We start from the raw sequence: 25,637 nt of genomic DNA, 5'->3' as shown, positions 1-25,637 counted from the left end.
CTTCTTGAAGAGCTCCAGGAGCCAAGGCTATTGAATACCTCTGGATGTGTCAAATACAATGCCCACCCCCAAGAGCTGTGGTTTCTCCCGCTGGTCACTCCCTCATTACTTTGTCCTGTAATGGAGCAGCGGCCATTGGGATGACCCACAGAATCCGATGGGAGATGCTCTGCCACACCAAGGAATGTCCAATAGCAGTGGCACCTGGAGAAGGATTTCAAGTATAACTAAATGAAAAAGTTTTTTTTTTTAGCTTTAGATAAGAGTGGAGAAGGATTAGCACACCTGTCAGTTTTTACTGCGGTCTGTGCCCCCATTAAGGAGATTCCCCTTCTCTTTTTGTCCTCTTTACCATGATGATTAAATGTGAAATTAACAGAAAATCCCAAATTTTGGGTTGTCCACAGAAAAGTAATATAGGGGGGATTTCTTCCAATGGGGACACTGAGTTCTGGTGACCTGGGGGTCCCCAAGGCGTTACCTTAATTTGCAGGGATTTCCTCTCACGGTTTGGCTACGGGACAGGATGTGAAGGGAAATCTCCACAATGGGACACAGATGGCAGAAAAAAATAAAAATCTGACTGGTGTTATAACCCTCCCTTACTCTATCCAAAATGAAAAAAAAAAAAAATGTTTTGCCTATAGTTCTACTTTAGTTTTCCACTTGGAGATTTCAAATGGAACTGTAATTATAAAAAAAAAAAAAAAAAAAAAAAAAAAAAAAAAAAAAGAAAAGAAAAAGAACGGGCAGGTTTTTTAATGCAGCTGAGACATGCTACGTTTCTTTTGCATTAAAGATTCTTACCTGCCTATCCACACTGTACACTGAACTGCGCAGCTTAGTGTACAATTTCATCATCTGCCGAGATGAACTCCTGCACATGCACGAAAGTTAGGTCAAGATTGGTACCCAGATGATGGCTAGCCAAAGATGTCAGCGGAAGCACCCAAACACTGCAGTGCAGGGGTTGAGAGGAGTATAGTGCTGCTTAAGGTGTTCAAGCCCCATTTAAACAGGAAGCATTTTATTTTTTTCTAAACAGGGTTGATTTTATTTAAAATCATAAAGTGCACTTAAAATGCATATTGACATAAAAACGCAACACAGTTGTGCATCCAACAAGTATGAAATGTGTGCCCAATCTTTGTGCTTATTACAGCTAAAGGTCAGAAAAGAATTGCAAGTAAAACTACATAAAATTAAAAAAAAAAAAAAAACTCAAGACTATTCAATCCCACTACAAAAAAACTACACATTGCAAATGTCATACAATTTGATTAAAGGTCAAATGTTAGCATAACACCGACCAACAGACCTTCAGCACCTTATATTCTAACTTTTGAATCTACAATCATCTGTAGCAAAGTTCACATAATGTAGTATTACTAATCCAAGAGGAAATTTGAAATAACCACCCAAAGATCAGCATTATAACACAGTGGCTTACCTCCATGGGGATCCACCCTATAGACAGGATCGTACTGTGGATATAGTGTGTTCTGTAGGTGAAATTTAGTGTACTGGAGAACACGCTCTATCACATCTTCAATATATACTGCCTTGGGCATGCTTGGAGATGTCATAATGTTAATGGCTGTTAAACAGGAATCAGCTGACTTTGTGACTCTCTCCATAATGAGATCCCTCCAGAGTTTTTCTTCGTCTTCTGTATCATTGTTCTATGGAGGCAAAAACAAAAGACCAAAAATGAGAGAATTAAAAATTAACAGAAAAAGTTCTCTTCTGTTTATACTCTTAAATTTTTGTGCCTTACAATTGGAGTACTTTCGAATTTGTGAATGAAAACATAAATTGGTGCGGCGCAAACCTGTGTAACATATGTTAATTATTTAAATTAAATTAAATTAATTTAAACAATTTTTAATGATCAATGTGCAGTGAACTAATTATATCACTATGTGAGGCAAACATTTATATATGTATATAATCCTAAATGTTTTCAATAACGATTCAAAAATAAAAGTAGAAATGTGACTAATTGCTATAGCCAACACAAAAACCAGACACAAAAATGAGGTCCACAGCAACCCCACTCAAGAAATTTAGTAAGAATCTGGCTCCTAACCCACACTTTTAACATGGATACACACTGGGGGAGATTTAATAAAACTGGTGCAGACGGAATCTGGTGTAGCCATGCATAGAAACCAATCAGCTTCTAACATCAATAAAACCTGGAAGCGGTTGGTAACCATGCATAGCTACACCAGATTCTGTCTGCACCAGTTTTAGTAAATCTCCTCCACTGTGACAATTCTTGTGACAGTGGACTACACTAAAGTTCTACTAGACAAACAGATATGCACATACATGCAGTAAAACGCAATCCATAAGTTACTATGTATGCTTGTAGTACTGCTTCACAGATGTGTATACCTCTGCAGGAGCAAGTTTAACAAGCCTTTTGTGCTACCAGGTTAACGTTAAAAAAGTCACTCTTTAGACGTTTTTTTAATGAGATCTAAACCTTCATCGCAGCTGTGTTGAATTCACAGTTCTAATATACAATTAAAAAAAAAAAAAAACTTACATGGTTTAGCATAGTTGACAGCTTTGAACCATCCTGGATATTCTTTTCAAGAATTCCCAGTAATTTGACCAGTTTCTCAGACGAGATCTGTCATGATGGAAAATAAACTGTGTTACAGCATATAACTTTGGTGGAGAAATTGTAAAGCATACAAGTAACTGGGAGGTTTTATTTTACCTTATTCATGATGCCCATAGCTTTGATTTTAGCAGATTCACTGCCCAGCTCATTGAGCTGATGTTTGCCTAGAAGAAGGTCTGCAGGGAGCTCATCATCATCGCCTGTAATAAGAGGCAACAGACATGTTACAGGAAGGTACCTTAGATAATGCAGATAATCTGATATCAGATCCCAGGACTGTGGTTGGAAAGCACGGCGCCTCATACAGCTTACCTGACAGGGCCCCCCTGAAAATATCAAATGATCTATTTCGCTAAACACACACTAAAATCCTTACTAATGGACACAAAAAACAAAATTTCTGCTAAATCTAAAAGATAAAACTGTATTGAATTGTTACATAAAGGTCTGTGTGTAAATAAGGTCTTGGGGCTCATTACTTTAGGTGCTGTGGCCTGTACAGTGTAAATCAGTGATTTGTGTGGCTGGAGCTTTGCACAGGCAGTCTATGTTATGCTATAGGGGAGCACCAGCTGTTTGAACACAGGCATGAGGGTGCAGGTGTACAGCTCCTAACACAGACAGTGTACATTAGAGGCCACTTATGTACACCTGTCAAGTCAAGATCGGAGGCTGTGTTTGTACAGCCTCACTGCTTCCCCTTAGAGTTGACTCCAGCTCCAGCCACATGAACAATCTACTCATTCGCACAGCCAGAGTACCTTAGGGCTCATTCATACACAAGGTTGAGAGGCCGGAAAAAAACACAGTTGGGTTGTGCTTTTACCACTCACCAACTGCTACCCCTTTTAGCAACAGAGGCAGTTGCTAGAGGTGTACACATGCCAAGATGCTATGCGTAGCAGCAATAGCAGAAATTATACCCCAACAAACAAAACTCATTCAAACGAATATTGCTGCTCTGCAAGTGCTCCACAACCTTGTGCAAAGCATGCCATTGCGATGTGCTATTGTGGGGTTAAAGCAGGTGGTGAGGAAGCAATGACCCCCCCCACTCTCCATCCTGAAATTACCCCCTAGTGTGCCCTCAGCAGCTGGCGGCAGGAGGAAGAGGTAAGCCAGTAGTGCTTTGAGGGAAAGGGCACACAAGGGGGCTAGACAGCAGGGGAAAGGGGGGGCATACAGGGTGTCCAGGCAGCAAGGGGGTGGGGACACAAACTAGAACTGATCCCCTTGCAGCGCATCCTTATTGAGGGAGAAGAGGAGAAGCCGACAATGCTGCAGAGAGCCACAAGTTCACCAGCATCAGCAATAAAGCAGTACAGCCAGCCCTCCTTCTTGGCAGGTGCCTGGGCCCCCCTTTGAACTGATAGGGCCCAGTACAGGAGGGCTGGCTGTGCTGCCTTATCAGCTACCCTGTTAGATCCTAACTAGTAATACTGGCTCCTCAATGGGTTTCCTTCCCACACTGTTTTGCCGTCTCCCCCAATACACCTGCTTTACAAAAAAAAATAAAAAAGAGGAAATCATTTCTACTGAAGGGGTAGTAGCATAGTAGTTCTGGAATACACCACTCTAGATCTTACCAAATGTTGTGAAATCCATGTCTTCCAAGTTCTCCAAAATATTTTCTACTGCTGATGAAAACCTCTTGAAGGTCGAGGAATCCATCATTTCTGAAAGATGCCATAGAAAAAAAAATCAAACCAATCTCAGAAACACTGTTACCTTGCCATGTTACATCTGCAAATGAGTCTGTTTCTTAAAACTTTTAGGCCCCATTATAAAACAGCATCACATCTTAGACCCTGAAGGAAAAAGTTTTAAACTAGCACAGCTCTATATTTGAAGACTAGTGGTGATTCACAAAAGCTGTAAGGCGTTTGCGCCATCAACACATACCATCTAGATAGCATAAAGTCTACCTGAGCATGTCTGAAAATAGCAGTAACTGCACAATCACTAGCAGAAGGTGTTAGTATTTCACGGATACAGCTGCATAACAGAGAATCCTTTTTCTAAACTTGCAGCACCCCAGTTGTCTGGTTATAAATGGTCCATTCATATATTTACACGATCTTTCACTAATCTGCAGAAAGCATGAACTGGTTAAATCAGTGACAAAGAACCAAAATTTTGTTAAACCCTTGAGAGAAAAAAAAAATCTAGCATGTAAACAAATTTTCCTTCTTTACCTTCAGGTGTTAGCTTGGGTTCATAAGCTTTCCTTTTTTTCTGTCGCTCTTTCTTCTTCATTCTCCGAGCCACTAAGAGAAAAACGATATTATTATTATGATAATACAGATCCAGTCTCACCATAAACATTGGATATCTATTTTACCGGTCTAGTGTTATAATAAAAAAGTCAATACTCTTTGGTAAAGTGTAAAGCCAAAACTATTTCTTGTTTTTAGAGTAGGGAAAGGTTTATTGCTGGTTGTTGGTGTACCACTGGGGAAATTTCTGATTACTTCCCGTACAATATACACAAAACGTAAGTTATAGGAAACCTATAAAATCACTGTAAAATCCCCCCTTAACTTTTTTCTGGGGACAATTTTAAAATATATGATTTTCCTCACTTTGTTTCAGGGACAATAGTCATCAGAACAAACAGTGGAATCTCCAGAACAAAAAAAATAAAAGAAAACATGCATGTAATCTTGCCTTCACTTAGACTTGGAGGTGGAGAGTCGTCCATGTCGGAATCTTCTGGACTCCGTTCCCTATAGCGACTACTGCGCCTGTCATTACCACCACGCCTATGATCACCAGAGCTTCGCCTTTCACGTTCATCACACTTCCATTCCACGTCCGCTTTTTGTTTTTTGTGTCTTTTTTTGGAGGCTGAAACAAATGATATAGAGTGCTTAATACATGCACTGGATGGTAGGAACAAAAAGCCTCAATTGACAAAGCTCACACACCAGGATAATTATACATATTTTCCAAAAAAGTGATTTCCAGCTTAGTCCAGATAGATTTGAAATTTTTCAAACAAATGACTGAATTAAGGAACCTTCGTGGTAGTGGCACAGAGTTCTGAATGTGCTGGTGACGTCACCAGCTGCTGTCAGAGTAAATATTTCCTAAACTGTGCAAATTTAGGAGCCATTTACCATACCTATAGGTAAGCCTTATAGAGGATTTTTTTTATTCATTTTGGTGTTTCACAATTTAGATCACAATTGAACAAATACAGTAGCTGCTTTGCATATATTCATTTCTTTTTGATTTAGTGCAGATGTATTTTATAAGTAAAGTCACTTCCGCAAACTCCCTAGTTTGCGCCGGCAACTTCTCCCTGGGTTCTTCTGGGTATGGGTCCTAGGCAGTCTTGGCCAGCATGGGATAACGTACAGTATCTCACAAAAGTGAGTACATCCCTCTCACATTTTTGTAAATATTTTATCTTTTCATGTGACAACACTAAAGAAATGACACTTTGCTACAATTCTACAATGTAAAGTAGTGAGTGTACAGATTGTATAACAGTGTAAATTTGCTGCCCCCTCAAAATAACACAGCCATTAAAGCGGTAGTATCCCGCTTTTTTCACTTTTACCTACAGGTAAGCCTATAATAAGGCTTACCTGTAGGTACAAATAATATCTCCTAAACCGGCACGGTTTAGGAGATATTTACAGTGCATGCAGCCGCTCGCGCGAGCGGCGCATGCGCTCTGAAGGTCCGGGGGGACCTTCAATTAACTTGCCGGGAGCTTGCCGGAAAAATCACTCCCGCGCGCATGCGCGGGAGTGACGTCATCGCGGCTCCGGCCAATCAGCACGCCGGAGCCGCCGAACCCGGAAGAGACGACGAGGGATCATGGCAGCGCCCGCATCAATGTCCGGGGGTCCGTGTCGGGGCTTCGTTTTAAGGTAAGTTATACATCATGGGCTAGTATGCGATGCATACTAGCTCATTATGCCTTTGTCTTGCAGGTTTTTTTTTTTTTTTATTTTATTTTTTATAGGGTTTACAACCGCTTTAATGTCTAAAAAGCTGGCAACATAAGTCAGTACACCCCTAAGTGGAAACGTCCAAATTGGGCCCAATTAGCCATTTTCCCTCCCCGGGCTCGTTAGTGTTACAAGGTCTCAGGTGTGAATGAGGAGCAGGTGTGTTAAATTTGGTGTGATCAATCATTCTCTCACACTGGTCACTGGAAGTTCAACATGCCACCTCATGGCAAAGAACTCTGAGGATCTGAAAAAAAGAATTGTTGTTCTACATAAAGATGGCCTACGTTATAAGAAGATTGCCAAGACCCTGAAACTGAGCTGCAGCAAGGAGGCCAAGACCATACAGCGGTTTAACAGGACAGGTTCCACCCAGAACAGGCCTCACTGTGGTGAGTGCACATGTTAAGCGTCATATCCAGAGGTTATCTTTGTGAAATGGACGTATGAGTGCTGCCAGCAATGCTGCAGAGCCTCAAGGGGTGGGGGGGTTGTCACCCTGTCAGTGCTCAGACCATACACTGCATCAAATTGGTCTGCATGGCTCACGTCCCAGAAGGAAACCTCTTCTAAAGATGATGCACAAGAAAGACCCAAAACAGTTTGCTGAAGACATAAAGACTAAGGACATGGATTACAGGAACCATGTTCTGTGGTCTGATGAAACAAAGATAAACTTATTTGGTTCAGATGATGTGAAGTGTGTGTGCCGGCAGCCAGGTGAGGAGTACAAAGTACTTGCCTACAGTCAAGCATAGTGGTGAGAGTGTCATGATCTGTGGCTGCATGAGTGCTGCCGGCACTGCAGAGCTACAGTTCATTGAGGGAACCATGAATGCCAACATGTACTGTGACATATTGAAGCAGAGCATGATCCCCTTCAGGAGACTGGGCCACAGAGCAGTATTCCAACAAAACCCCAAACATACCTCCAAGATGACCACTGCCTTGCTAAAGAAGCTGAAGGTAAAGATGGACTGGCCAAGCTGGTCTCCAGACCTAAACCCTATTGAGCATCTGTGGGGCATCCTCAAATGGAAGGTGGAGGAGCGCAAGGTCCTCAACATCCACCAGCTCCCTGATGTCATGGAGGAGTGGAAGAGGACTCCAGTGACAACATGTGAAGCTGTGCTTAACTCCATGCCCAGGAGGGTTAAGGTAGTGTTGAAAAATAATGACACTATGGGCCCAATTAGGACATTTTCACTTAGGGGTGTACTCACTTTTGTTTCCAGCGGTTTAGACATGAATGGCTGTGTGGAGTAAGTTGAAGGGGCAGCAAATTTACACTGTTATACAAGCTGTACACTCACTACTTTACATTGTAGCATAGTGTCATTTCTTAAATGTTGTCACATGAAAAGATAAAATATTTACAAAAATGTGAGGGGGTGTACTCACTTTTGTGAGATACTGTACATCACATGCATTTAATCAAGCTGAGAATGTACACTGAGCTGGGCATGCCTTTCCTGCAGCAAGCGTTTCCCTGCTTGCAGCAATTCTTTACCTTTTAACATTCGTTTCCCTTTAAATCTGTGAATGAGCCTACTGCGAGATTAATATTTTCAGGCCCATAAAGCCTCACCTAGTGTTAGGATGATGGGGTGGGTAAAACTCCTCTCAGGTTTATTTTGGCCCTTGAAATAATTTCAAAGATTTTAATTAAATTCCTGCCTTAATGACAATCAATACAGGAAACTTAAAAATCAGTCATCCAAGATCAAAAAGGCACAGAGCGTAAAATAAGAACTGTCAGAAGTTCTAGCCTTTCACCAATTCTCATGGAGAAATTTCCCATCACTTTCGATCCTGTCCTCGAGGATATGGGAGGAAATCTCAAAAGGGACACAGACAAATAAAAAATTTGCTCATTAGCCCTTCCCGACTCTAGTCGACAGAAAATGAAGGGACCTTTTCTGGTTTGTAAAAGGTATAATACAAAGAGAAATGGCTGTCCACAAACTAAAAGGATAAAGATTTCCGATTACAGGGCAAAAACCGCAGGGTAATGCAGTGCACTACAACAAATGATGGAAAAGCTTTATAAAGACTAATCGTGGGTTTAGAAAAAACACATATCAAAGAAAATGGAAGCTGTCTTTACAGTGAACAAAAAAAAAAAAAAACAAAGGACTTCTTTGCCCTGGCACTAAGTATTTTTGGAGGTGTCAACAGTTTGTTTACAAATGGCACTTTACAACCTTTTGTGTTGGGAGGCAAAAATGACAGACTATTAGAGTAGCATGGAAAATCCTCTTTAAAGGCTAAGTTCACCTTTTTTTCCTCTAAAATTCAGCTCCCCTATGTACCAATATAACAATGTACCTCTGTTGCAGAAAAATACAAGCTCTCCGATATTTTGATAACAAGGCCTTACCTTAGCCCTTGCTGTATTTCTTAGAAAGTTTCATCACTTGCTGGCATGTAGATTTGGGACAGAGAAACCAGTAAGACACAGGAAGCAGTTTACCAGCTGACCTCATTAGCACATTCCCTTCCACTATGTTTGCACAGCATCCCTCCACACGTGCATTTGTCTGGCTTCCCCAGCGTACCTCCAAACCAGCGCAGGCCGCATGCAGCCAACGGGACACCCCTGATATAGTGCAAGGGCCTGCCTAATTGGATACAGAGTGATTGGATAGATGGTGTCTTCCTCTAACAAAGTTTTGGTACATCTAAAGGAGACTGTACAGAGTGTATAATCAGAGTGTATAGTGTATGGACAAATTAAAACACATCAAATTACCTAGTTGTGCTTTCGGTGTCATTATTGTTAATGGCACACCGAACACAGAAGCAAACATACATTTTTCCACATGAAAAAATGGATGACAAACACAGCAACAAATGTGTAACTCTCACCACGCCAAAATGTCCAATGATCTACTTTGCTACTTGTAGCAAAGCCCATTTAAAACAACAGGCTGCCCTATGTGTGTCATTGGAAAAACAAGCCAAAAAACACATGCTCCAACTAATCTAGGTGTGAATGGGGCCTGAACGTGGAATCGGAGCGTTTACACAAGCAAAACGAGGCTCCATTCACATCTGTGTGTTTTCAAATGCATGGCAAACTGCACAGAAAATGCGTGCTTTGCCTTGCCATGTGTTTCAGAAATGCTGCAAACACGAATCTTGTTTGTGTTCTCAAATGTTCAAGGCTCCCCTTAGTGCAGCAAATGCACCAGAAACTGCAGCAACGCACCAAAAAAAGTCCTGGCGCTTCTCTGGGGCGATTGTCGTGCATGGGGAAGACCATTCAAGTGAACATGCTCTAAAACAGAAAAAAAAAAAAAAAAAAAAACACGCATCTGAGAATGTGAGTTTTCACAACGTGGAGATATGAATGAGGCCTAACATCCGACTGTCTCCATCTACTCCCTCCGGTATAGAGATGGCCGTAGACCAGTGTTTCTCAACTCCAGTCCTCAGGGCACACTAACAGGCCAGGTTTGCAAGAAAACTGAAATACATCACAGGTGATCTCATTTGCTGCTCAGTGATTGCAGGAGTCTAGTCTGCATCTCCCCAAGGTAATAATTAAAATCTGGCCAGTTAGGGCTCTTTCACACGGGCGTTCCTTTTTTTTTTTTTTTGTAACGGACACGGATGACACTTGTGTCATCCGGTCCGTATGTCCGTTTTTCATCCCATCCGTTTGCGGATGAAAAACTGACATAATGCATGTCTATGTAAATACGGATGTCTGCGGATGACACCACTGACATCCATTTTTGCTTCAGTTACGTTTTTTGAAAGGAAGAAAAAATAGGGTTCTCCTCCGTTCAAAAAAACTGAACTGAACTTAACTGACAAAAAACGGATGTCAGAGGATGATCATCCGATGACATCCGTATTTACATAGAGATACATTATGTCCGTTTTTCATCCGCAAACGGATGGGATGAAAAACGGACATACGGAACGCCCGTGTGAAAGAGCCCTTAGTGTGCCCTGAGGACCGGAGTTGAGAAACACTGCCGTAGACTATGTAATTTAACTGTACAATCTCTGTACAATTTCCTACAGATTTACCAGAACTATGGAATAAGAGGAGCCACCTGACCAATCCATTCACTTTGTATCAAATCAGAAAGGCCATTGTACTACATAGCTGGTGGGAGATTGAAAGATGATTGTATAGAAAGTGGGTGGAAGGTGGTATTGTAACGGAGGTGTGGTCCAGAATGGTGAACACATCCTATCACACCCTCTCCTGTGATGCAACAAGTGAAGTGAAGGCTTCTGGGAGATGACATACAGGTAGTGAATGCTCAAAGAAGCTCTACAGGAAGTGATGTAATCTGAAAATCATTTTTAAAATTGAAATAAACTGACAAGATTCTAAACCTCCCATGAACAGGGTAAGTGGGAGAAAAGCACACTGAGATAGCTGGGCCAGAAATAGCATTGAAAAACATTTCTATAATGAAAAGTGAAATACTGCCCGAAAAGGTGAACTTATCCTTTAAGCTGATCCTAAGATCCTCCGAGTTGATGTTCAGAGACTCCTAGTACTGAAGCCAGCCAGTGGGTTAATATAACAAACCAGGTAAATAGCAGAGATGGGTCCGCAGTGACGACCCCCATATTATCACTACATGTTTGCTTCTAACAGGCACATTAAGGACCGGTTTGTGGCAACTCCTCTTGGAAACCAATAAGTAGTGGGATTTTATTCTAGTGATGTAGTAGCAGGTATCCTGTTTTTATGTCTAGGAAAGATGCGAGTTTAGACATGTGTAAATATGGGAACTGTTTTGTAGACCTCTCAAAGTTTTTTTTTAAAAAATGAATACCCTTGCCTTTCCATAAGATCATAACTTCCTTTAGGAACTATCCAAAGGCAGCCAATTACTCACGCTCAAAGTCTTCTTCGCTTTCATTGTCTTCTTCTGAGCTAATTTCTGCATATTTAGGCTTCTCATTGACAGTGCTGCGTTTGCGTTTGTTCATTTTTACACGTTCACAAAGCGGCATCGATGACTCGATTTCTGCTACCAATTCAGGAGGAAGTTCCTTCAGGACAGACTGATCAATGCCCCCTACACAATAAATGAAGAGTCATTACTCAGCCACATAACAGATACAAGAGATAACTTATACAAAACATAAAATGCTACCTGTGAAAAGTCTTTACCTGCATTAGTTCAATAGGAAAATACATTTGTAAAATTTACAAAACCCCACCAATTAGTTATTCACCAAAAATGTAATGTAATTAGAATTTAGTTACTTAAAGTATATGTGAACCTTTGCCTTGCTAAAAAGTTTAAAATGAAATATGAAAGAAAATAAAAAAAAATGAAAGGCAAAAACATTTCTTTATCCACTTGACCCCCGGAAGATTTACCCCCCCCCCCCTTCATGCCCAGGTCATTTTTTGCAATTCTGCGGCACTGTTACTTGTTTCTTGACTGTGGCAGGAAGGTACTCTTCCACCTGTGATACCCTTAATGACGTCATCCAGGGTAGCCCCAAACAAGTGATCGCCTTGAAAGGGCAGTTTAATGAGAACTTTCTTAGAGGCTTTGTCTGCGGACCAATTCTTAAGCCACAATTCTTTAAAAAATAAAGTTTGGACAATACAGGAGGCTGTATCCAAAGCTGCATCAAAAATAACTGCAGCCCATGGACAAACTGGTCCGCTAAATAAACATAAGCAGCGGGCCTGCTCAACCCCCCCCCCCCCCCCCCAGGCTCTGGCGCAAAAGCTTGGGGTCTGAGACACCAGGGCTGAGGCAAAAAGACTGGTTACAATGCCGAACCAGCCATAGTAAACATGCTGCGCGCCACAGCTTTCTTGTCAGCTGCGTCCTTAAAGGACGGGGATTCCTCTACTGGGATCATGGTTGCTTTATTCAACCTGGAAACAGGAGGGTCCACCACTGGTGGACTAGTCCACTGCTTTAAGAGCGACTCCTCAAAAGGGTAACACACAGCAAAACGTTTGGGGACTATAATAAAGGGTGATTTTGGTTCTTCCCATTCCTTACAGGAAAACCTGTCAAAATAAGGCACATAAGGAAACCCCTTTGGAGTACGAGGAGACTTATGCGTATCAAAACGACACAGCCACATCCGTGGATACATTAGCCGCGTCCTCCATTTTTAAAGTCTCACGCACTGCAGTAATAAGTGCGTCTACCAGAATCATCCTCACTATTGGATGGATCTGGGGTGTGATAATAAGTCCCCCTGGACGGGCCGCGTCCACGGGAGCTTCAGGCTCAGAATCAGATGAGACAGACTGAGCAGGGAAAGGTGGGGGACATTTCCTCCTGGTCCTTTGCCCACATGCCACTTCCACCATCACTAAAGTATCTCCTCACGGCTCAGTGTAGTTAACAGGGACCCCCCAAAGACTAATCCTACCGATTGGAAGAGCGCAGAGAATTCAAGTCCAGCATCATCAGGGACGATATACCCGTTCATATGTCCCAGGCACAGGAAGAGGAAACTGAGGGAGAGGAGGAGCTTCGGCATCCCCACCAGGCTTCAGTCTCCAGCATCTTCCATACGAAGGGAAAATTGCCCTGTTACATCATCCGGCTACACAAACATGGCTGCCAACCGTAGACCTGCCAGACTAAAGGGAAAATGGCCACCATCAGCTTCAAAACACTGAAGCATGCTGCCAGGATCTTTCCTGCACCCTCTGCATGGGGGATGACCCCCCCCCCCCCCCGAAGAGAGGACACGCATTTAGGGGAGACTCTGCTGTGCACTCTGGACTGGGACCCCCCTGCACAATACCCACACTGCAAAAACGAGGGCATGCACCTAGGGGCCTTCTACACTGGGACCTCTCCAGACTATCAGGAAGGGACACACACTATCCCAGGACCCTTACAGAGTGGGGATAGCGGGGGAGACCCCAGGGGTCTCTGCTGCATTTTCTGCCCTGGAACCCCCACCAGACTCCAGGTCCAGACAGGGGGGGGAAGGGAGTGGGGGAACCCCAGCTCAATGAGGGATTTAAGGATGGGAGGAGGGAACCTGCAGGCAGGTCCAAATGTCCCTGGAGGTTACCCACGTCCACCCCAAAGGAACCCACCAAAAGGGAGAGGGGGTCTTACTTGCCCTTTGATGGTGCGGGTAATGCTCCAGACAGAACTCCTCACCACCGAAAGTAGGGGAGCTGTCAGCCAAGGGACCGCAGCGACTCAGACCCAAGCCAGGTCCCTATGTGACCCTGCGAGACGTTTAACAAGCAGTCCAGTCTCTGTCCGTGAGGCTATGTCACAGCCGACCTATAGCGTAGCTGCGGTCTGCATGCGCTCGCTGGCTGGGGGGGGACCACTGGATCTAGATTATCCAGCCAGTCACCCAGCCCAGCAGTTGATTGTAGATCTTCCGAGAGAAAAACAAAAAATATGTAAGGAAAGAGAAAATTGCTAGGACCAGAGATCCCAGCCGGGAGCATAGATCCTTACTCCTGACTAGACAGATTAAAACCGATTACCTAGAGCAGAGGGGGGGTTATACCAGCTAAGGACGGCCAATGGGGGTCGCCAGGTGTGTTTTTTTGTTCTGCCTAGTCTTACTCCTGGAGGCGGCAATATAAACCACTAGTTATGATTAATGGAGTGCTGTGCCCATCGATTAATGAAAGAGAAAATCTTTTTTTCTAAAAGCAGTTTGTTTTTTTCCAAAACTGGTGTGTAGAATTATTTTCTTTTACAATAATATATCTATGACATGGTATTAAAATTATATAACATGAAGTCCCTAATAAAAGATTTCTGAGACTCTGTAAAGTCTTAAATTATTGTAAAGATTTGTAAAGTCTTATAAATTATATAATACAGTAACACTACTTAATGCAGTTCTCAAACAAGAGAAATATGAATTTATGCCACTAGAGGGCACTGCAGGGGAAAGGCTTAGTCGGCTTGTGGGCTTCATCTTTTATTTCCTACAGTTGGGTGATTGTTTAGATACAGTAGATGTCAGACAAATTAGTTTATCTTTATAACCTTTAAATAATTACTATTAATGTTCTCCACTATCACAGCTAAATGTTTCCCTATATTTTGCTCTGTAAATTGTTTTTATTTTTCTGCTGCTTCTGGATCATCACAGTATTTTTCATCACCAGCAGCATCTTCAAGTAAAGAAGTCTTACAAACCACGTCCTCTCAAAAATACACAATCCCTTTATAGAGAAAATGACATCTGGAAATTAGGAGAATATTTATCATGCTCTTGGAAGACCTATACACCGGTTTATGCTTCTGGATCAGCAGAGTCAATAAGTGAAAATGCATATTGGCAGGAAGCTTTTACATTATGAGAGGGTTACCTGTTTTCATGTATGGGTGAAATGTTCTAAACCTATACTGTTATTACTTCATTTCTAATATAAAAATGATATTTTAAAATTAAGTTTATTTTTTTCCTGAAGCAGCTATACTTTCGTATACACTGCATTTCACCTTCCCAGTATAACAAAACAGCTTTTCATTTGTAAAACCACACCGAATTTTTATTAAATTTTTCTGGAAATTAACACTTTTTCCAGAAAAAAAAAAGGTTTTTTTTTCCCCATGGCTTTAAAATTTCTGGAAAGATTACATCCCTAGGCTAGACCCTAGGTTTAACATCCTGAAATCACTGACCTGGAATATGAACACAGCTAAGCACTTTGACCGTTACCCTGATCAGCATGCTTTCTCCGGGTTAGTGACTAAGCAAACAGAAGAGCAAGGCAACTAGCATTTGCAACCAGTAGCCAGCTAAGGAACTCGCAGTATTTTCCACATGACAAGTTTACTTTAAAGCTGGCCATACAATATCAAGAAAAAAAAAAAAAAAAAAACAATGAAAGAAATTGAACAGATTCTCTCATCCAGATTCTCTCATCCACGCTATACAGCGCAGAGGGATCAATCTGCCACTGCAGCTTTTGTATTCTGAAAGCCAGTACCAGAAGCTGTCAGAATACGCAAAGAACAGCTGATTGGATGTAGCTGCTGATCAGTCAATAGTTTTCCATTTAATTCCTTTGATTTTTAAATCAAAAGATGTTGGGCCATCTTATGGAGTGAATTTCAGCTGGCTCATTAGGACCAGCATATGGTCACAGTGTACTGCCATTACAAGAAGTGGTCAATTCCCCCACCTATAACCGGTCTTGACAGTAAGGAGCACTGGAAGGGCAAACGCAGATCAAAAAAGTCAAGGAATTTCACGTCACTACTTACCAACCAACCAGCGACCAACCGAATTAACCTGTCTAACAGTATGCGTTAAAAGAAGTCACCTGTCCTCCATCTATCCATCAGAATGCATGTGCTTCCATTGTGGAGACTCTTTAAAAGGTAGAGTTAGGGTCTGCAGATATCAGGGTGCCTTGCCATGGCCTGCAGCTTACGCATGCAATTGCAAATGTGTGCAACTAAACCCCTGTTTTTAACCACTTAAGCCCCGGAGGATTTGGCTGCTAAACGACCAGGGGGTATTTTGCGATTCGGCACTGCGTGACTTTAACGGACAATTGCGCGGTCGTGCGACGCTATACCTAAACGAATTTGGTGTCCTTTTTTTCCCCACAAACAGAGCTTTCTTTTGGCGGTATTTGATCACCTGTGCGATTTTTTGATCACGCGCTATAAACGAAAAAAGAGCGTCAATTTTGCAAAAATAGCAATATTTTTCCCTTTTTTTTATATGAAATTCCCCCCCAAAAAAAATGTAAAAATCAAAATTTTTTAACATTTTCGGCCAATTTGTTTTATGCTACATATGTTTGGTAAAAAAAAAATCGCAAAAAGCGTATTTTGATTGGTTTGCGCAAAAGTTATTGCGTTTACTGACTAAGGGAAAGATTGTCATTTTTGTTGTTTTTTTTTTTTTTAACGCGTAATGGCGGCGATCTGCGATTTTTTTTTGCGGTACTGCGACATTGCGGTGGACAGATCGGACCCTTGACTGACATTTTTGACACTTTTGGGGTTACCAGTGACATTTCTACAGTAATCAGTGCTATATATATGCACTGTTACTGTAAAAATACACTGGTAGTGAAGGGGTTAACTTTATTTGAGAGGGAGGGGCTGTGTGTGTCCCTAGGGGCGTGATTCTTACTGTGATTGGCTGTGGCTTCAGCTGTATGCAGAGTGATCAACGGATCTACATAGTAGATCCATATGATCAGCTCTCATACAGAGGGGAGAATGACAGGCAGCTTGTTTACACAAGCTGCCTGACTTTCTCCCTCTCCCCCGCCGATCGCAGAGTGGCCGGCGGACATCGGGTCCGCCGGTCACACGCGCGGGGGGGGGGTCCGTGACCCCGCGGGAGCGCTCGCTCCCTAGACCCTCACAAGCTAGTGACGTAGCCCTACGTCACTTTGCCTGTGAGGGGCTGACTGCCGACGTAGATCGGAGTGCGGCGGTCGGCAAGTGGTTAACGCATACTGTTACACAGGTTAATTCGGTTGGTCGCTGGCTGGATGGTAAGTAGTGACTGGAAATCTCCTTGCTTTTTTGCACAGTGTACTGCCAGCTTAAAGTGATACTAAAGTCTTGGTTTTTTTTTTCGGCCCTGCCCCCCTCTCCGGATTGGCTGACTTTGATTGACAGTAGCGGTAGCCAATGGCGCCACTGCTGAGTCTCATCCAATCTGGAGGGAGCGTCCCAGGCGGCCGAAGCACTCGTGGACACCGTTGGATAGAGATGGGGCTACACAGAAGGTTTTTTTTATCAATGCATAGAATGCCTTAAGATAAAGTTGTCGGAAGATTTTCTCCCTTAATGACCAGGCCATTTTTTTGCGATTCTGCACTGCCTTACTTAAACTGACAATTGAGCGGTCGTGCAACGCTGTACCCAAATAAAATTGATGCCTTTTTTCCCCACAAATAGAGCTTTTTTTTTTTTTGGTGGTATTTGATCACCTCTGCGATTTTTATTTTTTGCGCTATGAACAAAAAAAGAGCGACAATTCCGAAAGACAAAAAACAATATTTTTTACTTTCTGCTATAAAACATTCGCAATAAAAAAAAAAAAATGTAAAAATCAAATGTTTAGGCAAATATGTATTCTGCTACATACGGTATTTTCGGTAAAAAAAAAAAAAAAAATCCCAATAAGTATATTGATCGGTTTGCGCAAAAGTTATTGTGTCTACAAAGAAGGGGATAGATTTATGTCATTTTTATTTATTTTTTACTAATAATGGCGGAGATCAGCCATTTTTAGCGGGGCTGCAACATTGCGCCGGACAGATCGGACACCTGACTTGACACTTTTGGGGGGGGGGGGGGGATCAGTGACATTACTACAGTAATCAGTGCTAAAAATAAAATATGCACTGCTACTGTAATGACACTGGCAGGAAAGGGGTTAACACCAGTGGCGATCAAAGGGTTAAATGTGCCCCTAGGAGAGGCTTTCTGTGTGGGGGATGTATTCACTGAATGAACACAGAGACCTGTGTTCCTAAATAGGAGAAACATAGGATCCCTGTGTTCATTACTAACAGAACAGCGGTCTGCCGTGTTTACAGCGGCAGACCGCCGTTCTGTCTCCACGGGGAGTGGTCGCAGGTGCCCGGCGGCCGCCAGACCCGCTGATTGGCTCCCCCTGTAGCCAATTGCCGCATGCGTGCATCCACTAGCAGTCCCATGTAACAACGTACAGTTATGTCATTTTGCGGGACAGAGCCGCCTTGCTGCAGTATATGTACTGCTGGCGGTCGGCAAGTAGTTAATGTGCAGGTACCAATAGATTTACCTGTTCCCTTTATAACCAAGCGTTGGCCTGTCTAAAAGCAGCACAGCCCCGGCCCTTTCTTATTGTGAATAAACTTGCCCTCCACTCACATAAGTTACAACTAGCAGCCCACATAGGAAGGTGGGAGGGAACAGCCAAGCTCTGACACTACTTCCAAGTAGAGCTGCACGATTCTGGCCAAAATGAGAATCACGATTTTTTAGCTTGGAATAAAGATCACGATTCTCTCACGATTCTCTGTGTAACAAAAAAAATTGGGATAACTTTACTGTTACGTTTTTTTTTTATTCATTAAAGTCTATTAATTGCGTTTGAAAGACTGCTGTGCAAATACAGTGTGACATAAAATATTACAACAATCGCCATTTTATTCTGTAGGGTCTCTGCTAAAAAAAATATATAAAATGTTTGGGGGTTCTAAGTACTTTTCTAGCAAAAAAAACATTTTAACTTGCAAGCAACAAATGTCAGAAAAAGATCCAGTCTTTAAGAGGTTAAACTTCCTTTCTCCCTGGCAGAGGGAAGGAAAAGATACAATGTAATCATTTTTGTTTATAGTTACTGGGAGACTTTGCTGATAGCCATTTGCCAGGAGGCTTTTTTTTTTTTTCCACAGCTGTTCTCTCTGCTATGCAAAGAATCGAGCATATTTCAGGGTTAGATCGTCAGGAGGGGTGAATCGAGATCACGATTTTCATACGATTAATCATGCAGCTCTACTTCCAAGTGATGGAGCCCATTCAGATTACCCCTGCATACAGTAAGCAATTAAAGTCACTGCAGCATTATACACTTTACCTAGCAGCTTTCTTTCAAAAAGTGACTCACTACAGAGTAGGTCAACTCTAAATGTGAACTTCTAGTTACTACGTTAAATATATAAATGAAAAGGTTTTGTATTTCGGCTTAAAAAAAAAAAAAAAAAGTTGGCAAAAATCAATTATTGTGCTATGCTTTTTTCTCTTTTCGGTTTTATCTCAAGGAGCCTAATCAATCCTCCCAGTTCTCATTTTGGACTACAGAACAAATCGGCCCCATTCACACATAACGTGAAGCTCCAAAACGCTGAAGGAGAAAGAAAAATAAATTATTCTTTATGGACATGGTTCACATTTCCATTCCAAGTCGCCTAAAGTCAAATGCCTGAAGTTCAAAAAGATTCTGGAGCTTTTTTTGTAGCTCGATTCGGGCAGATTTGAGCATTTTTGGCTTTCTATTCCCATAGAAATAAATAGAAAAGCACCATTCGTGCCTTTTTGTGCGCATTTGCGCTTTTTGGCGGCGGTTTGTACGATTTTCTGTTCAAATTTAAAAATTGTAATACATAAAATAGCAATATATGAATAAATGTAAACTAAATTCACAACTAAAAATCATCATAAATAAAATTATATAATACATAAATAACTAACCCCTAACCTTAAGGCCCCTTGCACACGGGGAGTTAGAAAAAACGTGCGTCAAAGCTAGTTCTTGCGCCAGAAAAAGCAGCTGTAAAAACGTGCTTTCAGTAGCTTTCTCCATTTGCGTTATTGCACGTTTTGCCACGTCGCTTTTTTCTGCCTCCATTCAAAATCAATGGTTCCCTATGGGAGCCTATTGATTTTAATGGAAGTCGCACCGCAAGTCGGATCCGACTTGCGGGGCGACTTGTGCTGTGAGAATCTTGAGGGGGAACTCCACGCCAAAATGGGAAAAACGGCGTGGGGGTCCACCCAGGTTCCAAACCAGGCCCTTCGGGTCTGGTATGGAATTTGAGGGTAGCCCCACGCCGAAAAAACGGCGTGGGGTCCCCCCCAAAATCCATACCAGACCCTTATCCGAGCATGAAGCCCGGCAGGCCAGGAAAGGGGAGGGGACGAGCAAGCGGCCCCACCCCCCCTGGACCACACCAGGCCTCATGCCCTCAACATGGGGGGTGTTGGTGCTTTAGGGCAGGGGGGGCTCTGCACCCCCCACCCCAAAGCACCTTGCCCCCATGTTGATGAGGACAAAGGCCTCAACCCCACAACCCTGGCCGGTGGTTGTGGGGGTCTGCGACAGGAGACGTTTTGGAAAGTTTGGGGGCAAAAACAAAAGTGTTGCGTTTAAAGTTTTGTTCAGTGTAATAATATTAATAAACACCCAAACCGAACAAAAAATAAATAATAGTACCTTATTTGTGTGTTAGGGTTGGGGTGCTTAGTTCTTTCATTTTTTTTAAGGGTTAGGGGTTGATTTCTTACCATTACTTAGCATTCATTTATTGAATGTATTATATGTTTATGTCTATTTTTATTTGTGTATTTCTCATTTATTTATTCATTAGTAAATAACCCTATATCAGGAAGCTAGTTCAGCTAATACTAATTCTCATACACCTACCGCTCATTCTTCTGCAGCTAATGTTCGTGCATGGGTACCAGAACACAGACGAGCTCAGACGAATATCCGGTGTGCACTGAAACACCAGCACCTCCTGACCACCCTGTTATCTTACTGTGTATGACCCCAGCTCACGTTGATTATTAGGTCCTTGACTGTGGCAGTCACCTATTAGGGGTGTTGAAAATATCGGCACATGGATGCCACACAGTCCTCTAGGTTTACTAGAGTCTCTCTAAAGAGGAAGTAAACCCTCCTCTGCAAGTTGTACCTATAGGTAACCCTATGATAAAGATAACCTATAGGTACTGTAAATATCTCCTGAACATGTACCGTTTAGGAGATATTTACCTTACGTGCCGCTGGTGCCGTTCCTTCAGAGCCCCGTGCCGTGACCGTCGGCTCCCGCGCGCATGTGCGGGAGTGACGTAATCGCAGGTCCAGCCAATCAGATGGCCGGATGTCGCAAACCCGGAAGAAGGGTGACAGAACATGTCACCCATGGGAGAAGTGAGCAGTTGGCGCTTCGTGGCTTTGTTCTAAGGTAAGTATATCATAATGAGCTAGTATGCGATGCATACTAGCTCATTATGCGTCTGTCTTTCAGGTGTACTTTTTGAGGAAAAAAAAAAAATTCTGAGGTTTACAACCTCTTAAGGAGGTGGCAGAATGCCCAAACTCATACAATGACTTCCCATCCTGATAAACAGTCAACAGTCATCTTATATCAATTGGTATGGCTCAGCTTATCACTGCTCTACATGTCAATATAAAATACTTGCAGCATGTAAAAAAAAACAAAAAATAAACACTAGCGCACTAAGGCTGCATTCACACTTGAGCGTAGCGTTTTTTACCGCGATTTTTTCAGGCGTTTTTCATTGACATCTATCAAAAACGCTGGTAATCAGCCCAAAAAGAAGCTCATGTACTTTTTTCAGCTACAGGCGTTTTGCAAAACGCTCAGATGTGAACAGGGGCCATTTAAATGAATGGGGTTTTACTTGTTGGGCGTTTTGGAAGCGTTTCTTTTGAGCGTTTTTGGAGCTGAAAACGCCCAGGTGTGAATGGAGCCTAAGGCTCCGTTCACATCTTAGCGTATGGATCACGGGCAGAACCGCCGCGGTTCCGCCTGCGATCCGGAGATTATTGCAAATCGCGGGATGCCCGTGTGTTGCCCGTTGATTTGCAATAGACCCCCAAACGCTGAGCGATGTTGCCGCGATTTCCGCCTGCCGAATCGCGGTAACAACGCGCAAAAAAAAAATCGCGGGACGCAATACGATCCAAAGAAGCTCTTGTACTTTTTTGGTCGTAAGGTTTCCCGCGATTTTTTTTGCGCGATGTTACCGCGATTCGGCAGGCGGAAATCGCGGCAACATCGCTCAGCGTTTGAGGGTCTATTGCAAATCAACGGGCAACGCACGGGCGTCCCGCGATTTGCAATAATCTCCGGATCGGGGGCGGAACCGCGGCGGTTCTGCCCGTGATCCATACGCTAAGATGTGAACGGAGCCTAAGGGCCCTTTCACACGGGTGCTCCGTATGTCCGCAAATCATCCTATTTTTTTGCAGATGATTTACGGACATAATGTAAGTCAATGGCATTGCGGATGTCAGCGGAATACCATCCGCTGACATCCGATTTTCGTCCTTTCAGTTCTGTTCCGTTTTTTGGAATGGAACAGAACCCTATTTTTTCATCCGTTCAAAAAACGGAAAGGAAGGAAAATCGGATGTCAGCGGTGTCATCCGCTGACATCCGCAATGCCCATAGACATACATTATGTCCGCATATGCGGACATACGGAGCGGATGACAAGTGTCATCCGCTCCGTGAAAAAAAAAAAAAGTCCCGCAGCGGAGAATAAATCCGGAGCGGCCGTGTGAAAGAAGCCTAAGAAATGAGAGAATAAGCCTGCATAAATTTCATTTACATCGAAAAGTAAAAATAGGCTGACCGATGCAGAAATAGTAATATCTGCATGTTAAATAAAAAGTGAGAAAACATTCATCATTCATTCTTGAATCCATGTCAAAGGGCATAGCCATGGGTCATGTGACCCAGACACGTGATCCAATTGACATACCCCCCCCTCCAACAAAACATCCCCATGCAGAGACTGAGTGCTTAATTTACTAAAGGAGTGGAGGTTATTCACTTTGGCAGAAAATAAATCTGAAGGTGTGTTCATTTTGAATACCCAATAACGTGCTAGCAATTTGTTTTTTATTTCCTTGCACCTGATTGGGTAAAGTAAAAACAGCTTCTCCAGGCAAAAAAGGTAGAAAGGCTGGTGCCATGGAAGTCGGCTATAAAATTTTTTTATTAATACAGGTGAACAGGCAAAATAGCCAACAGGTTTCAGCCATCAGGACTTAGTGCCGGTTCAGGAGCACACTGCTCCTAAATTACATACGGTCTCACGTGCGGTGCAAATTTCGGCCATACACTTTGTATGGCTGAATTCGCAACGCATCCGCAATAAACACGCACATGAGGGTTTTTTTTTATCCGCAACAGAATCGGATCGCATGGTGGTTCACACTAGTGCGATCCGATTCTGTGCGAACTTGCAGATCGCACTGCGATATGCGATCGCAACTGGGGGTGTTAACTTCAAATTGACACCCCCAGCGTATCGCATATGGCAATGTGAACTGCCAGAGGTGCGGATGCGGTGCGGGATCACGCTGCATATTCACAGTGTTCCCGCATCGCACAAATGTGAACTGGTGTTCCGTGAGAATTACCTACCCGTGAGAAAAACCTACCCCCGTCACTTCCGGTTCACGGCAGTCTGTGTAACGCGAGCAGTTACATTAAAACAGCTGTGCTGCACTATGAGTCATCTCCGCTCCTGTCCCGGTCACTTCCCTGCTCTCGGCTACTAAATATAAAAGCAGCAGCGGCTGTATGAAAAGATAAATCACGGAGCCGCCAGCCGCTTTTATATTTACTAGCCAAGATCAGGGAAGTGACCGGGACAGGAGCGGAGATGACTCATAGTGCAGCACAGCTATTTTATGTCACCGCCGCGTCGGTAGGTTTAACGGACACCGAGATCGTTTCAGACTAGTGCGCATGCGCACTAGTCTGATCCTCAGCTCTTCCATTAGGTATCCGGGGCTGTGAGCATGCGCACTGCTGCGCTGCTCAGCTGTTCCTGGCCGGAAGTGACGAGGGGTAGGTTTTTCTCACGGGGTAGGTAATTCTCACGTTACACCGGGACTAAATCATGGCTAACAAATAAGTGACAAAAGCAGCTTAGTGTAAACGAAATCACATGGTCAATCCCCAGGACCACATGACCCAGAAAAGGGGGGTGGGGCAAAAAACACAAAAAAAAAAAAAAAAAAGAGCACTAAAAATGTATATAAAAACGTATCACAAAAATAAAAACACAGCATCAAATATGCTGAAAAAGTATACAAATTCAGATTGGCTATATTTAATTTTTTTTATTTTTGTGATAAATGCTTTTATATACATTTATGTACAACTGTATGCTTATAGTATATAAGGAGGATTCTTATGCGTTGCCAGAAAAGGATAAGGTAAAAAGCTAACGCGGCTGCAGACACCCAAAAAGTGTTCCCACACAAAGAAATAAATTAACAAAAAAAAAAAAACAAGTGCTGTGCTACTTTATCGTATCAATGTGAAACAAACATATAAGCGCCTGCCAGAGGGTCTAGAACACAAACAAAATGATGAACAAACCTAAAACAAGTGGATAAAACCAATTCTGAATAAACAAATGTGCCTTGCAGTATCACACAAACCATAAACTAATTAAAAAAGTAAAAGCTAGGCTGACCATCTACCACATATAAAAGAAAATTAAACAGATGTCAGTTACAATATAGAAGATGGCAATATATCAGGTGTTCAATGATGAGGGGGGAAAAAATGATTATATATACACACACACACACACACACACACACACACACACACACACACACACACACACACACTAGTGAACTCAAATAATTCAATAGGTGATTGGGTAACACTAATAATGACGACAGTGACACAAGGCTAATCTGGAACTATATATTTTTTCACTACATTTGATGCGTTTTTTTTTTTTTTTTTTTTGTGATACATGTAATTATATACATACATTTATGCACAATTGTATGTTTTGCTATTTGCCGTCACCCCTTCTTCTGGGTCATGTGACCCTTGGGCTTGATAATGTGATTTAGTTTACACTATTTAACCACTTTACCACCGGAGGATTTTCCTGCTGTACTTCCAGGCCACTTTTTGCGATTCGGCACTGTGCGACTTTAACTGACAATTGCGCGGTCATGCAACGCCGTACCCAAACAAAATTTATGTCGTTTTTTTTCCACAAACAGATTTATTTTGGTGGTATTTGATCACCTCTGTGCTTTTTATTTTTTGCGATAATAAAAAAAATGCAAAAATTTTGAAAAAATAATATTTTTCTACTCTGACAGTTAAAAAATATCCAATATATTCAATTTTTGTCATATATTTAGGCCAAAATGTATTTAGCTACATGTCTGACAAAAAAATTCTCAATGAACGTATTTTTAACCGCTTTAAGACCGAAAGATTTTACCCCATTCCTGACCAGGCCATATTTTGCGATTCGGCACTGCGTTATTTTAACGGACAACTGCGCGGTCATGCGATGCTTAATCCAAATTAAATTTATGTCCTTTTTTTCCCCACAAATAGAGCTTTCTTTTGGTGGTATTTGATCACCTGTGTGATTTTTACTTTTTGCGCTATATACAAAAAAAGAGCAACAATTTTGAAAAAATAATATTTTTCACATTTTTTATATGAAATTCCCCCAAAAAATTTTTTTTTTAACATTTTAGGCCAATTTGTTTTCTGCTACATGTTTTTGGTTAATAAAAAAAAAAAAAAATCGCAATAAGCGTATTTT

General features: G+C 42.3%; 1 protein-coding gene across 1 annotated transcript in view; it reads right to left on the bottom strand.

Annotated features, from left to right (window-relative positions):
• NIPBL (NIPBL cohesin loading factor) overlaps positions 1–25,637 on the bottom strand; it is a 287,177-nt gene that overhangs the window by 135,301 nt on the left and 126,239 nt on the right. Inside the window, exons 11-17 of the mRNA XM_082258716.1 lie at positions 11,466–11,648; positions 5,303–5,482; positions 4,831–4,902; positions 4,222–4,311; positions 2,732–2,835; positions 2,555–2,641; positions 1,451–1,682 (exon numbers count right to left, since the gene is read on the bottom strand). Of these exons, the coding sequence (XP_082114842.1) occupies positions 1,451–1,682; positions 2,555–2,641; positions 2,732–2,835; positions 4,222–4,311; positions 4,831–4,902; positions 5,303–5,482; positions 11,466–11,648 (948 nt within the window). The remainder of the gene's footprint in view (positions 1–1,450; positions 1,683–2,554; positions 2,642–2,731; positions 2,836–4,221; positions 4,312–4,830; positions 4,903–5,302; positions 5,483–11,465; positions 11,649–25,637) is intronic.

Source organism: Pelophylax lessonae, assembly GCF_965119305.1.
Source record: "Pelophylax lessonae genome assembly, chromosome: 1".
NCBI classification, from domain to species: Eukaryota; Metazoa; Chordata; class Amphibia; order Anura; family Ranidae; genus Pelophylax; species Pelophylax lessonae.
Note: the sequence above shows the minus strand (reverse complement) of the source record. Positions and strands in the feature narration are given on the sequence as shown.